The sequence below is a fragment of the Loxodonta africana genome, chromosome 3 (genome assembly GCF_030014295.1).
Source record: "Loxodonta africana isolate mLoxAfr1 chromosome 3, mLoxAfr1.hap2, whole genome shotgun sequence".
Classification (NCBI taxonomy): domain Eukaryota; kingdom Metazoa; phylum Chordata; class Mammalia; order Proboscidea; family Elephantidae; genus Loxodonta; species Loxodonta africana.
Window position 1 is genome coordinate 50,132,399 of NC_087344.1, and position 15,913 is coordinate 50,148,311.

Sequence of the window (15,913 nt, forward strand, 5' to 3'; positions counted from 1 at the left end):
AGAGTCCTCACACAAGTAGATATATGCACACCCATGTTCACTTGCAGCACCATTCACAATAGCAAAAAGATAGAAACGATCTAGGTGCTCATCAACAGACGAATGGATAAACAAATTATGGTATATTCACACAATGGAATACTATGAAACGTTCAAGAACAATGATGAATCCGTGAAACATCTTATAACGGATGAATCTGGAAGGCATTACGCTGAGTGAAATTAGTCAGTCAGTCGCAAAAGGACAAATATTGTATGAGACCACTGTTAAAAGAACTCAAGAAAAGGTTTAAACACAGAAGAAAATGTTCTTTGATGGTTACGAGGGTGGGAAAGGAGAGAAAGGGGTATTCACTAACTAGATAGTAGACAAGAATTATTTTAGGGGAAGGGAAGGACGACACATAATACAGGGAAAGTCAGCACAGCTGGACTAAGCCAAAAGCTAAGAAATTTCCTGAATACAACCAAACACTGAGGGACAGAGTAGCAGGGACTGGGGTCTAGGGACCATGGTTTCAGGGGACATTTACATCAATTGGCATAACAAAGTTTATTAAGAAAATGTTCTGGTGAGTAGCATTTGGGTCTTAAAAGCTAACGAGTAGCCATCTAAGATGCCTCAGTTGGTCTCAACCCACCCGGAGCAAAGGAGAATGAAGAACACCAAAGACACAAGGAAAATATTAGCCCAAGAGACAAAAGGGGCCACATAAATCAGACTCCATCAGCCTGAGACCAGAAGAACTTGATGGTACCTGGCTACCACCAATGACCACCCTGACAGGGAACACAACAGAGAGTCCCCAATGGAGCAGGAGAAAAGTGGGGTGCAGAACTCAAGTTCTAGTAAAAAGACCAGACTTAATGGTCTGAGTGAGACTAGAAGGACCTCAGAAGACATGGCCCCTGGACTCTCTGTTATCCCAAAACTAAAACCATCCCCGAAGGCAACTTTTCAGACAAAGATTAGACTGGACTATAAGACATAAGATGATACTGGTGAGGAGTGTGCTTCTTAGCTCAAGTAGATACATGAGACTAAGTGGGCAGCTCCTGTCCAGAGGTGAGATGAGAAGCCAGAGGGGGACAGGAGCTGGCTGAATGGACACGGGAAGTACAGGGTGGAGAGAAGTGTGCTGTTACATTACAGGGAGAGCAACTAGGGTCACATAACAATGTGTGTATAAGTTTTTGTATGAGAAACTGACTTGAATTGTAAGCTTTCACTTAAAGCACAATTAAAAAAAAAAAAATTGGCAGTGGACCAGATTTGGCCTGGGGACAGTAATCTGCCAACTCCTGACCCAGTTCATTCCCCCCATTTTATAGTTATGGACACGGAAATCCAGAGAGGCTAGGTGACTTTTGCAATGTCACACAGATAGTTGGTGGAAGAATCAAGGCAAAAGCCCAGGCCTTGTGACTCCTAGCTGATTGCTAGATAGTGAAGCATCTTGAAAGAACCAGAGCCAGGATTCTGTCTAGATCCAGGATCTGAGTTCTTAACCTCTATACACTACCGCTTCCCTGCCAGTAACTAGCTTAAGCATAATTTTTCTGTGTTTTTAAGAAAGCTTTGTATAAACCTTTGTCCCTCTCCCCAAAGGTAAACAGCTTGCAAAGAAATGTGGAAATGACCCTTTAGTTAGTCCTGCCCCTCATCAGCTCCAGTTTCCTCATTTCAGATCAAGATGGACAGTCTCCAGGAAATGCAGCAGTCTTTGATGCAGGAGAAGCTGCGGGAGCATCTGGCAGAAAAGGAGAAGCTGTCAGAGGAAAGGCTTGAGCAGGAGGAGAAGCTGAAAGCCAGGATCAAGCGGCTAACGGAAGAGAAGGCGGTAAGGTGGCCCCTGTCATTTTCTTTACTACTGGAAACCAATGGGGTTACTTTTTCTATTAGAAATTAGGGGCATGTACTTAGATAGAAAAGTCTCAGCAACACCTTGTTTGGTGCTATGGAACTAAAGTAATTAAACAGGGTGGCTGGTTTTTTGTTTGTTTGTTTTTAAGCGGAAAGGAATTTATTAAATATATATTAGGTACATTTCAAAATCTATGGAAAGCAGAAAATGAGTCTTGGATGCCACCCAGCTAGAACAAAGCTACCAGGAGACAAGCTCAACCACACCACAGGACTGTTCTAGCAAAATGCCACTGCCATCTGCAACAGGGTGGATGAGTTTTGAGGAATTAACCTGAAGCCTGGATCCTAAAATTAAGAGCAAAGCTAACATGAAAGGGCAGGAGTATTGAAATGTCTAAGGAGTTGAGAGAGGAGTCCACGGGCGGTGCAGATAGTTAAGCACTTCTAGCCCTAAAGGTTGGCAACTGGAACCCATCTAGGAAGACAGGCCTGGTGAGCTGCTTCTGAGAGGTCACAGCCTGCGGAGCGGTTCAACTCTGCACACATGAATTGGAACTGACTTGACTGCAACTGGCAACAACAACACTGAAATGTCTGGAAACGGTACCTTACTGGTTTATATATTGCAGTTGTCTTTACACATCCGGGTCATTATTGCAGGCCCTGGTTTGTAATTGACAGACTCTCTAAGTGTAAGACTGGTTTCATAGTACGTCAGCCCTTTGCTTTCTCTTTAAACACAGCAGGGAAAACAAATGGCCAAAATTGCCACTTACTTTTCTAGAAACCAGGCCAGATGGTTTCTAGCCTTACAGCAACGCCTCTCAAACTTTGAGGTGCCCATGAATCATCTGAGGATCCTGTTAAAATGCAGATTCTGACTCAGTAGGTCTGGGTCTGGGGCGGGGCCTGAGATTCTGCATTTCAAACAAGCTCCTAGCTGGTGCTACTACTACAGTTCCAAAGACAACATTTTCAATAGTGAGGTGTTGCTAGTTGCCATCAAGTCGGCTCTGACTCATGGTGACTTTATGTATAAATAAAACGAAACTTCGCCCAGTCTTAGAGGGAGGTTTCCCCAAAGTTGCCCAATAAGAACCACTTGGACACTTGTTAAAACTACAGATTCTTGAGCCCCAGCCCAGACCAATTCAACCAGAATCGCTAGCCAAGGCCAGGAATCTGCAATTAACAAACCAGTTCCCATCCTTGTCTTGGGTTTGCCCTTTTTGATACTCAGGGACTTGCCATGAATTTAACTACCTTCATTGCCATCATTGTAACTCGGTGGTCCCTGACTTCGGCTGCACTTTTATCATGTAGGAGATTAAAAATACTGATGCGGACTCCCACCCCCAGAGGTTCCAGTCTCACAGGCGTGAGGGTGCAGCCTAGGTACTGGGATCTGTAAAAGCTCCTGGTGATTCCAGCATACCACCAAGGTTGTTAGCCACTGTTGTGGGTGGATGCAGAGGGTCATCAGCATGCCACTCCCATCAAGACAGCAGTGCCCAGATCCCCTGGATCCCCAAATATTCCCCAGTACCCCCCTCTGCCCCTGCAGAGGACTCGCCCTATCACTTCCACCATCTTTCACTGGTCGTGGCTCAGCCACTTCCAACTCAGGCTGTCTTTCACCGTCACATACGCTCACTCTCCAAGCCTCTGCCTCTTCCATTTCTGTCTACTGATTTGTGTCCAGTGACCCCAAGAAATCTCTCTCCAGCTTCTACCTCTTCTCCCTGCTTCTTTCCCTTTCAGCCTTTTGTCAAATAGAATATTAAAAAGGAAGAACCATGGGACCAAAATCATGTATGAGCTGCACAACAGTATTATTGATGAGAGCTGTCAGTCAGGGTGGGTACATTTTGAAGAGCAAAACAGAAAAAGCCAGTGCCATTAAACAGAGGGGGCAGGGAACAGAAAGAATCTAGAAATCATCACAAGACTCTCCAGCTACTCCCTCACTCCTCTCTGAGTAACTTCTCCCATTCCGCATCAGCTTTCTAACTGATTTTGTTTTTTTTAGTTTTCTGGATTGAGTTTTCCATTGATGGTATACAGTATTTATGACATCATTCCTGATAGAGACTGTGTCTAATGCTGGCTCTTAAGTTGTTGTTAGCTGCCATACAGTTGGCCCAGGACTCATAGCAACTCATGGTGAGCCATGCACAATGGAATGAAATGTTCCGTCACCCTCATGATTGTGGACGGGATGTTGTAATCCATACGGTTTTCATTGGCTGATTTTCAGAAGAGGACGTGGAATGTGGGATATCTTTGCTGATGCAGATGGATCTTGGCTGAAAGCAGAGAATACCAGAAAGATGTTTACCTGTGTTTTATTGACTGTGCAAAGACATTTGACCTGTGTGGATCATAACAAATTATGAATAATATTGTAAAGGATGGGAATTCCAGAACGTTAGATATGTTCATGAGGAGCCTGTACGTAGACCAAGAGGCAGTTGTTCAAACAGAACAAGGGGATACTGCCTGGTTTAAAATCAGGAAAGGTGTGCATCAGGGTTGTATCCTTTCACTAAACTTAATCTGTATGCTGAGCAAATAATCTGAAAAGCTGGACTATATGAAGAAGAATGCACCATCAGGATTGGAGAAAGACTCATTAATAACCTGCATTATGCAGATGACACAACCTTGCTTGCTGAAAGTGAAGAAGACTTGAAGCACTTACTGATGAAGATCGAAGAGTACAACCTTCGGTATGGATTACACCTCAACAGAAAGAAAACCAAAATCCTTACAACCTTATAACTGGACCAATAAGAAACATCATGATAAACAAAGAAAAGATTGAAGTTGTCAAGGATTTCATTTTACTTGGATCCACTGTCAATCCACTTCCATGCTTCCCATGGAAGCAGCAAATCTACAAAAGCCTTCTTTAAAGTGTTAAAAAGCAAAGATGTCATTTTGAGGACTAAGGTGCGCCTGACCCAAGCCGTGATATTTTCAATTGTCTCATCTGCATGCGAAGCTGAACAATGAATAAGGAAGACTGAAGAAGAATTGATGCATTTGAATTATGATGTTGGTGAAGAATACTGAATTCATGCCATGGACTGCCAGAAGAATGAACAAATCTGTCTTGGAAGAAGTACAGCCAGAGTGCTCCTTGGAAGCAAGGATGATGGGACTTCATCTCATGTAATTTGGACACGTTATCAAGAGTACCTGTCCCTGGAGAAGGACATCATGCTTGGTAGAGTAGTGGGTCAGCAAAAAAGAGGAAGACCCTCAGTGAGATGGATTGACACAGTGGCAGCAACAATGGTTTCAAACATAGCAATGATTGTGAGGATGGTGCAGGACCAGGCAGTGCTTCGTCGTTCTGTTGTACACAGGGTGGCTATGAATTGGAACAGACTCAACGGCAACTAACAACAACAACAATTTTCAGAAGTAGATCCCCAGACCTTTCTTCCTAGTACATCTTAGTTTGGAAGCTCTGCTGAAACGTGTTCAGTATCATAGCAATATGTAAGCCTCCACTGACAGACAGGTGGTGGCTGCGCATGAGGTATATCAGCTGGGAATCAAACCCAGGTCCCCCGCATGAAAGGCGAGAACTCTACCACTGAACCACCACTGCCCCATGGCTCTTCAGGGTCCTCTTTTAAGCACAACAAATCTCAGTTCATGCTACCTCTTATGTAGAGAGAAAGCAATGCCAGGTACGTATCCAGACAGAAGGTGAGATTGCTCATGTTCGTTTTTGCTCCTGTCAAGGATTACCATTCCTTAGACACTTACGTTGATCAGCTTGCCCTTAGGGGCTGACCTGAAAGCACCTTCTCAGACTTTAGTGCCAGATGCTCTGATTTTAAGTGGATCTTCCTCATACCGTATCACACCCTTCACCACACCCTTGTTGAAGCTCATTAGTCAGGCTCTCTCTCATGAACTTGTTTGAAGACTTTGTTTCAGTGGTAAGAAATTCTAGGTCCATTCTTATTTTCTCAAATCCAACATTGTTGCTTTGTTATGAAGTGTTAACAACACCTGATTTGTGCACACACCAATGGCTTAGTCAGTAAACTTTTTCCATAAAGAACCAGAGAGTAAATATTTTCAGCTTTGTGGGCTAGAGGATCTCTGTTACAACTACTCAACTCTGCTGTTGTAGTGCAAAAGCCGCCACAGACAATACATAAACAATGAGCATGGATGTGTTCCAATAAAACTTTATTCACCCAAACAGACAATGGGCTGTATTTGGCCCATAGGCCATAGTTTGTCAACACCTGGTTTAGAGCACAGGCTGGGGAGTCAAATGGACCAGGGTTTGAATCCCTGTTCAGGTGAGTTACTAGCAAATTGGGCAGATTCCTTTATCTCTCTAAGCCTATTTCCTCATCTGTAAAGTGGGGATGATAAAAGAAATGGTTAATCCTTATTAATAAATGGTTATCATTTATAACCAGGCATTTTACATTCATCATCCCATATATTCCTCACAATAACCCAGTGCAGGAAGTACTGTTATTGTCTCCATTGTACAGATAAAGAAACCGAGGCTTCTGTAACTTCTCACTTGCCCACTGTCAGACTCCAGCCCCCATGCATTACCCTCTAGGCCATGCTGCCCACAGCCTCCCAATGGGGCTGTTGTGAGGAGTGAATTGCTAATCCATGCAGGACCTGGCAGAGATTCTAAACTCCTGCCATGGTGACTGTGTCTGTTAAACAACAGTCATTGCCTTTCAGATTTTGGAGGAAAGCATTGTTAATGAGAAAACCAGAGCGAAAGAAGCATTAGAGGAAGAACAGAAGAGAGCCCAAGAGCTGGAGAATAGCTTAACCCACCAGAAGGAGGTACGCAGCTCAGGGAGGCAGAGTCGGCTCGTGCCCGTATCTGGCTTGGGGTCCCTATGGAAGTAAGTTCAGAACCACAGATGATGAGGGTAGAGCATGGCCAAGCTTTATTAGGGTCGTTCGTTCTTGAGTGGGCTCAGCTTCTTTAGAAAGCAGAGAGACTCAAGGAGAGGATCCTAGAGTTGTAGCTTTGACAACCCATTGAAAAAAATTGTCAACAGTGTAAAATACAGTCACAAGGTTTGGGAGACAAGTCGGGCTGGTGGCATGGAGGGTGTGTTCCAAAACATAGAAAAGGAGAAACTACCAAATTGTGGGACTTCAGGGAGGCACGAATTCTCAGACTACATCCTAAAATTATACAGCTTTCGACTCTACCAACAAGGAATTTTCTACAGCCCAGAGCAGTCCATTTCAGTCTGGATGCCTTGGGTTGGCAAGAAGATCTTCTCTTAGGTTGATACCATTCTCCCCAGAGGGGTATGAGTCCTGTACTGGCCTCCTGGGCTCCTGCAGGTTATAGCCACTTCCCCGTTGTGTAATAGCCTTTTAGATATTTGAAGAGAGAGACACCTGCTCCTCTCCAGGCCCAAATCCCCCTTGTTTCTCCTTATATGCTTCCCAGGACTGGAGCCTGGGCTTGGTCCTCTCCTCTGACCTGCTCTCTTCTCACCAGTTGGGAGCCTCCTGGCTGTAATGGGCCTATAGACATGTTCTCTTTGGCCCCGGAGTATTTTATTTTCAGTCCACAAAGTTTGTTTAAAAATCCAGATTGTCGTCATCTCTTGAAAAGGCAGAAAATCGGATCTTCATTTCCACTTGGTAAAAATGGACTGGAGCTGAACCAAGTAGCAGCAGTTTGCCATAGCCCTCACCATTCTCTATTGCCTTATATGCAGCCCTCTTCATTTTTGGCATCTGTCCAGCCCCTATAGGTATTTGAGTTTGCCGCCCATTGCCTATTTTGTTCCTCAAGTGTGGCAGCCAGAACAGAGCGCAGCTCTCCAGCCATGGCAGCGTAAGACAGGACTCTCCCCTCCTTTGTTAAAGATGCTGTACTTCTATTGATGCGCCCATACTAGCTTTCAGGAACTCTCCATTACATTGTTGACTGTGTTTAGCTTGTGATCACCTTCAGATGATTTCATGGATGATTTCATGAATCCCTCAACCCTGATACAGCACAAAGGAGTGAGAAGCACAGACTTTGCAGCCAGATGAAACACAGATTCAAATCTTATCTGGGCCACTTACAGGCTGCAGCAGGTCTGTCAACACCTGCCTACATAAGAGGGTGGCTGTGAGTATTAGAGATGAGGTACAAGGAAGTGTTTGACTCAGAATTATCGCTCAATAAATGGCTGTTGTTAGTTGCTGCAAGTTGGCTCTGACTCATGGTGACCTTATGTATAACAGAACGAAACATTGTCTGGTCCTGTGCCATCTTCACGATTATTGGTACATTAGAGTCCACAATAAATGGTAGCTATTATTATTATTATTTTATTATTATTATTATCAGAGCCCTGATGGAAAAGTGGTTAAGAGCTCGGTTGCTAACCCAAAGGTCGACAGTTCGAATACATCATCTGCTCCTTGGAAACCCTCTGGGGCAGTTCTACTCTGTCCTATAGGGTCACTATGAGTTGGAATCGACTCGACAGCGACTGGTTTGGTTTGGTTTTGGCTTTGTTATTGTTATCACTACTACTTCCACTTCTGTTTAGGCACTTGGTTTTCTATCCAGCCCTATTCCATCCTCTCAGAGTAAAAGCCTTGCCCATCCATCACTGAGGGCGAAATAAGGACACCTCTGGCAAAGCCTGTGCAATTTGATCTGATCCAGAATGGGAAGATGTTTACATGTGGGCTCTTCTTTCAGGTCTCCAGGTCCCCATGAAGCGTCATATATCTGTGCTCCGCAGCTCTCTGTAAACACTATCACTGAGGTTTGCCCCGAGTTACCTCTCCAGAGGTGGAGATGAGGAGGAGGGTCTTCCAAGGAGTTACTGGAGCCAGATGCCACTGAGAGGTCAACAGCATGCAGATGGAAAGATCCTTGAATTTAGAGATTCCAAGGTCATGGGGGACTTCAGCAGAGAGATTTAAGGATGCTGCATGGTGGGGGCACAGCCCGATTGCAGAGGGGGCTTATGGCCAGGTCACCCCAGGTCTATTAAAGTGTCAGCCCCCTTGCCCTTAGGCAGACCTCCCTGTGGTTTCCCATTGGGGAACTGGAGACAGCCATCCCAGGCACAAACTTCATTCAACCTCAAGCAGTTATTTGATCTTTCTCTTTATTAGACCCTTCACCACATTATCGGACAAATCTAAGCATCACAGAATCACTGGGTCATAATTCGGGTTTTCGGGGAATGCTAAAGGTTAATGCCCACCACCTGCCTATGCACTGTGGAGAAAAGCCATTGAGGGTGTCAGGACCCTTGAGGAATGCAAACATAGACTCCTCCTAGTAGTGCTGCCTGTTGGAGCTGCAGGGAGCTGCTGAGGGAAGTCTAGTTTAGACGGGAGAACAGTTGGAGGGCAGCCAACTGTAAGTCCTGGAAAGGGCCCGGAAGTCTCTTTCATAATTTACAGGAAAATATCTTAACTGAAACCTGCCTCAAACATTCAAAGTTAACATTAAACTCCCCCGATGTCGCAGCTTTTCTGCTTTGTTTAGGGCTGGCATTAGAACAGCAGGATGTTGTGGCTTTTGCCTTGTGTTTTTTTAAATTACTTTCACTTCAAAATACATAATAATTTCAGCCATATTATGGAGTCCTTGGATGGTGCAAATGGTTAACGTGCTCCGCAGCTAACTGAAAGGTTGGAGGTTCAAGTCGACCCAGAGGCATCTCGGAAGAGAGGCCTGATGATCTATCTGCTTCTGGAAAATCAGTCATTAAAAACACTACGGAACACAGTTCCACTCGGACGCACATGTGGTCACCATGAGTCAGCATTGACTCAATGGCAACTGGTTTGGCTTTTTTGGTTTTATGAACTAAATACTTTTTGTGGGCTAGTCTGAAACCCTAACCATTGGTTATAATGGAAACCATGCTCCACGTCTCAAATATCTGAAAGTCAACCCCCTGTTTAAAACACAACTCATTGGAAAGTTGAGATGCCCTTTCTTGCATTGACTGGGAACAGGGGCCTTGCCCACAGTTCATACCCTTTGGTCATTTGCGTTAAGCCATTTAGCTGAATAGCTTATCAGCAAGTGACTTCCCAGATAAAATTCCTTGATTGGGGCACCAGATACTAACTACGCTTTCTTCCCTAAGCTGTATTGGGTCATCATTTATGAAGGTTTGTCTCCTCCTTCTAGAAATTGGTATATTAACCCAGTGGACTGCCCTCTTTGGAAACCTGATTCATTTGAAGAGATTTGTGTCATTAATGTGAAATTCCGTTATTAATGAGATGCTCCTTTTCACAGAGAGGCTGCCTGGCACAGCGGTAACAAGACAGGCCTGGCTCCCTCTGCCTGGCGGTTCCTTACTGAAAAAAAAAAAAACCCACTGAGGCCTCTATATATAGGCAATGGGTTTCCTCAGTGGAGGGTTCAAGTCCCGACCTCATTGCTAACGAACAGCATGACCTTGGACCACTCACCAGTTTTCTTTCTTTCACCCCCTGTGTGTCAGAGTAGAACTGTGCTCCATAGGGTTTTTAGTGGCTGATTTTTTGGAAGCGGATCGCCAGGCCTTTCTTCCGGCACACCTCTGAGCTGGAGACCTCTGGCAAAACCTGTGCAATTTGATCTGATCCAGAGTGGGAAGATGTTTACATGTCGGCTCTTACTTCGGGCCTTCAGTTCCCTGCAAAGCGTCGTATATCCGAATCACCAACCTTTTGTTTAGCAGCTGAGTGCGTTAACCGTTTGTACCACCCAGGGACTCCATAATATGGCTGAAATACTACGTATTTTGCAGCAAAAAGGAGTTTTAAAAAACTTTCTGTTCCTTGGTTTCCTCATCTATAAAATGGGGCCGCTCACAGCACCCCTGATAGGGTTGCTGTGAGAGTCGATGTCATACTGCATGTGAAGTGCTGGCCATGATCCCTGGTACGTAATAACCGTTCCTGGCATTTTAGCCATTATCATTACCATCATCATTATTTGCAGCTTCCCCCCTAAACGTGCAGGCAACCAAAAGGATTGGTCATTGCCTTTTAGGTTTTGGAGAGCAACGTGGCCCATGAGAAAAGGAAAGCAAAGGAAGCTGTAGAGACAGAAAAAAGAAAAGTTCAAGATCTGGAAAACCACTTAACCCAACAGAAGGAGGTATGAGTGGCAGAGAGATCAAAGTGGCCGTGGCAGCCAAAACCAGATGAGGCAATGTTTTTGTGCCCTGATATATATAGTATGGTGGTTACGCATGTGTTTGAAGTGCTCAATATCTGCCACTTACTAGCTATATGATCTTGGGCAGGTTGTTTACCTTCTATCCCTCAGTTCCCTCATCTGTGAGATGGGAATGATAACAATCCCTATCTCATAGGATTAAGTAGTTAATATATAGAGTGTGTTTAGTTAGAACTGTGCCTTGTATGTGCTGACCTTCTGTAAGTGTTTCCTGCTATTATTAGCTCAGCTACATAGGGAAGAAAGCTGGCCCCAGAACAGAGGCCCTGGTTGTAGCCTGGAGATCCATCCCTCAGCCAGCATTCTCCTTCTCATCGTCAAGAGGTATTTATGACATGACTCAGCATGACAACGGGGGAACACACCCCTCTGGCTCTGGCCTTCTGGCTTCGTGGTCTCCCAAGCAGACCCACCCTTGACTGACAGATGGGTAAGACACACAGATGTTGCAAAGTCAGACGGAGTAGACAGGTACATAACAAGATCACACTGCAGTCACATCAAGTAAGCATGAGGAATAAGCAAGTGCCTTCTGGAATAGATAAGAAATGCACCCTCAAAGAGAGGACAGAATTGGGGAAGGGTCCCTGAGCCCAGGCCCAGGCAGAGCTGGGACACCTGCACCCATCTGCTCACTCCTGGCTGGCCTGGGGACTGGGTCCACCAGGCACACCTACCTGGAGCTGCTCGGAAAGGCAGACCCAGACCAAGCCAGAGGGATGTCACTCCAGGTCAGTCTGGACACCCAGTTCATGTCTGGAAGTCAAAGAAGGACTCTCAGAGCCTGGAGGCCAGGAGGACATGTGCTTATGACCCACAATGACCCTCCATGAGCCCGGCTCCAGGGACAAAGGTGGTACAGACAGACATGTGTTGGCTGTCATGGGAAGTTCACAAACAGAGCTAGCTGTCTAATGATTTGTTTAATTCAGTCTCATTCATTCATCCAGCAAAGATTTACTGAGCACCCACATGTGCTAGGCCCTGTTCTGAGTGCCAGAGATGCTGTGGTGAACAAGACATTCCAGAGCCATGCTCCCCGAGAGCTCTCATTCTAGTGTAGGGGAAGCAGACAACCACAAAACATGCACACGAGGTAACCCCTGAGAGCTGCCAGGGCCAGGGCTATAGGGAAGATAAAACAGAGGGATGGGTTAGAGAGTCATTGCAGTGAGGGAGGGCATCTCTGAGGAGGTGACATTTGAGGGAGATCTGGAGGAGAGAAGAAGCCACCTAGGGAAGGTCTGGAGGGCGAGTGTACCACTGAGTAACATGGAACAAGTGAAAAGTTAGCCAGCAAAGTGGGGGGAGAGGTGAGTGGATGAAATTAAAGCAGGGTGAGAATGCCGAATGAGGGGTTAGGAAAGCAAGCAGGAGGGAGATAGAGTGGGCAAGACAAGGTGTGGCTGAGAAGGAGGGAGTAAAAAAAAAAAAAGTGCCAGTTCTGGGTTTGAATCCCAGCTCAGTGATAATATGCTGTGTGACCCTGTGCAAGTCTCTTGCCTTCTCTGGTCCTTCTCTGTAACATGGATGTGGTAACAGGACCACCTCAGAGGTCAGGTGTAAGACATCCATGTGTTCATGCATTTGAAGCACCCACCCAGCGGGTGACCCAGAGTGAGCCTTGTCAAGGGATGGGACCCAAATATGTGGTCAGCAGGCTGTCCTCAGAGCACCCCTTATACGCATGGGCTGGGGGTGGGGTCTTGAAAGTCAGGTTGCTGCCAGGTAGTATGGCTGGCTCTGTGCTTTTCAAGGTATAAGCATATAAACGGGTCTTCTGCCTCCAGGCGGGGTAGGGTTTGAATCAGGAGGACAGGTAAGTCAGGGTCCAGAGGCCTGAGTCTGGAGTGGTTAGGGCAGGGCCACTGGCTGGTATGAGTGCTTCCTAGTGCTGTGACCTTGGGATGTTACTTGACCTCTCACTGCTTCATTTATGGCCTCCACTTCCTCATCTGTAAAATGGGGATAACTGTACAAACGCTATCTGGGGGTTGCAGATTAGAGGTGCCTATGCATTCAATACACAGTACAGGGTCCTCACAGAGCAAGCCTTTAAAGAACAGTGATTATCATCATGATGGCGTTCATGTGTAAGACTCCAAGCAGCATGGTAGGAGAAGAGAGGGGCCACTCCTCACTGTGGAGTATGGGAAGGGACTGTGAGAAGGAGGGGCTTGGAGGATCCTCTGATGGCCATCAGGACCTAAACTGGCAGGGTGGGGGCTGGGCAGCCTCAAGCAAAGACTTGGCAGTGACATATGCCCAGATACCCAAGTGAGGGCGAGTCCAGGTGGGGCAGGGAGAATGGTGTGCAGAGCCAGGTGAGGTGGGCAGAGGGCCGAGGACGTTCCGCTAAAACGTCAGGGCTGTTGGAAACGTAGTCTTTTCTCCAGGGTCACATGCGTTCTGAAAGCTTCGCCCAGCCCCTTCATTAAAACCTTCCCACCACCCAGCTTTAGCACTCATGATAAAAAAACAGCGGTTCTTTAAAAAAAAAAAAAAAGTAATGTTTTGGTTTTTTTTTGGCAACAATGCATGTTCACTGAAGAAAATTTAGAAGTTACAGACTAGTGAAAAGAACAAAATATGAGTTGCTATAATCCCAACTCCACCAAAATAGCCATGATTTACATTTTGGTACGTATCCCTCCAGCCTCTTGTCTGTACGTTAATATATATATACATATAAAACACATTTGCCAATTCAACAGTTTTTTACATGTACAATTCAGTGACACCAATCACACTAATCGTGTTGTGCAACGATCACCACTAATACATATATTTTTTAAAAAATTGTCTTGTGAACTTTAATTTTGTGTGGAGGTATAATTGCAAGCATTTCAAGAGCTGCAGATAAAGTTCTTCAACCCTACTATGGCCACTTACCTCCCTAGACTTTGGGGGCCAAGTCAGGACCTCCAACCCACTCCCTGTCACCACGCCTCTGGGTTATGTGTTCCCAGTTCCAATCTGTCCTGGGCATGGCTGTTTGAAGCCCAAGCCTTATGTAGACTGGGGAGATCCATGTCCTTCTTTGAGGTCACAGGTACCAGGCCTGCTGGGACAGGAGGTATCTCCCCAGGTTAGGCTTTCAGTCCCTACCTCCCAAGAAGGCAGGTACTTCCCAACAAAGGCCACGTGGGTGCCGACACATGCCAGGTCAGTCAGAGGCTCAGAGCTGAACAACTTGACCTCAGCGCTCACCAGCAAGTCACTTCCTGAGCACCAGCCCGGAAATCCAGAATGATGAATGACTCTCACTTCTATGTGTATGACTAATCAAGACATGACTTCCGAGTTCTCCACCATGGCAAGCATGCTGAGAATCTCACCTCTCTCTAAGAGGCATCTTGTTCCTTATGCTCTTGTTCCCAAACCCTGACTCACTGGTTTCAACGCTTACTAATCCTGGCTTCCCTTTGTGGTGTCCTTTCCCTTCCTTTGCCGTGCCCACACCCTCAAACCACTTGTCACTGACTTCCAGATTGCAGAGACCAGCATTGCCTACGAGAAAAACAAAGCGAAGGAGGCCATAGAGAAGGAAAAGAAAAAAGTGCAAGATCTGGAGAACCACTTAACCAAGCAGAAAGAGGTATGAGTCTCAAAGAGGCAAGGACGCGGAAGACAACAATGTGGTTGAGAGCAGGGCTCTGGAGCCAGGCAGCCTGGGTTCAAATCCTGCTTCTGCCACTCTCTGGCTGTAGGACATTAGGCAAGGTACTTACCATCTCTGTGTCTTGGATAATGCTAATAGATTGACCTCATGGAGTTGTTGTGAGACTTGACTGCTAATATGCACATAAGAACATGTAGCCAAGTACGTGGCACTTAGTGAATGCTGTGTGTTGGCAGCTCGTATTGTTATTAAGAGCTCACAGCCAGTAAGTGGAGGGACAGGATTCGAACCCAAGACTATCTGACTGCATTCCTCATGCCTCTCTGTCTATTATAGCTCCGCTTTGTATGGGCTGAGATGCCTGGGAAGGGGGAGGAGGGGAAGGAGATGTCAGGATGTGAACGCCTGAATTTCTGAGCACCTTGGTGTCAGTTTTCCCACCAGAACTTGTTATCATCGTCATCCCCTTCATCATCAAAACGCATCGACTGCTATTACTGGGAGTAGCAGACACAGTAGGAGTAGAGGTTATTTTTGCACGTGATCCTGTCCTAGGTGTCTTACAAACAATAGAGCATAATTCACCCTTCCTGGGTCCCAACGGTGCAGGGTACACCACACATAGACATACACCCACACACGGTCCAGCATCTCAAAGCCAAAACAGGTGACAAACACACAACCTGACAATAATGGGTTAAATTTCAATACAGGTAAATATGATTAGAAAGGCTTTTCAAGAATAGATGGGTCTAAAAACATCCTTTATTCTATTCACATCAATCTTGACACATTTTCTTCAGAGAACGGCTCCCAAATGTTGTCAGGCATTAGAATTACCCAGGAGTTTACTTTAAATGTCTGCTTCCTGGGTCTCACCCCCCAGAGATTCCGATTCACTGGGTGTAGGGTGAACTCAGGATTCTGCATTTTTAACAAGTAATCTAAATGATTCTGTCTTCATCTAGAAGCTCCACTAAAACCTGTCCACCATAGGTGACCCTGCTGATATTTGAAATACTGGTGGCACACCTTCCAGCATCGTAGCAACATGTAAGCCACCACAATATGACAAACTGACAGACTAAGATATACATGGCAATCTAGTTCCAAAAATTAGTCAATGAAAACCCTGTGGATCACAACAATATTGTCTGTTTCTTGAACTGAAGCCATTTTCAGAGACCACCTCTCAGCCAAACAA

General features: G+C 45.7%; 1 protein-coding gene across 1 annotated transcript in view; it reads left to right on the forward strand.

Annotated features, from left to right (window-relative positions):
- The first annotated feature begins 1,648 nt into the window (after positions 1 to 1,648).
- Positions 1,649 to 15,913, forward strand: part of FHAD1 (forkhead associated phosphopeptide binding domain 1) — a 42,192-nt gene continuing 27,927 nt past the window's right edge. Inside the window, exons 1-4 of the mRNA XM_064281324.1 lie at positions 1,649 to 1,841; positions 6,602 to 6,709; positions 10,899 to 11,006; positions 14,578 to 14,685. Coding sequence (XP_064137394.1) covers positions 1,695 to 1,841; positions 6,602 to 6,709; positions 10,899 to 11,006; positions 14,578 to 14,685 — 471 coding nt within the window. The 5' untranslated portion in view covers positions 1,649 to 1,694. The remainder of the gene's footprint in view (positions 1,842 to 6,601; positions 6,710 to 10,898; positions 11,007 to 14,577; positions 14,686 to 15,913) is intronic.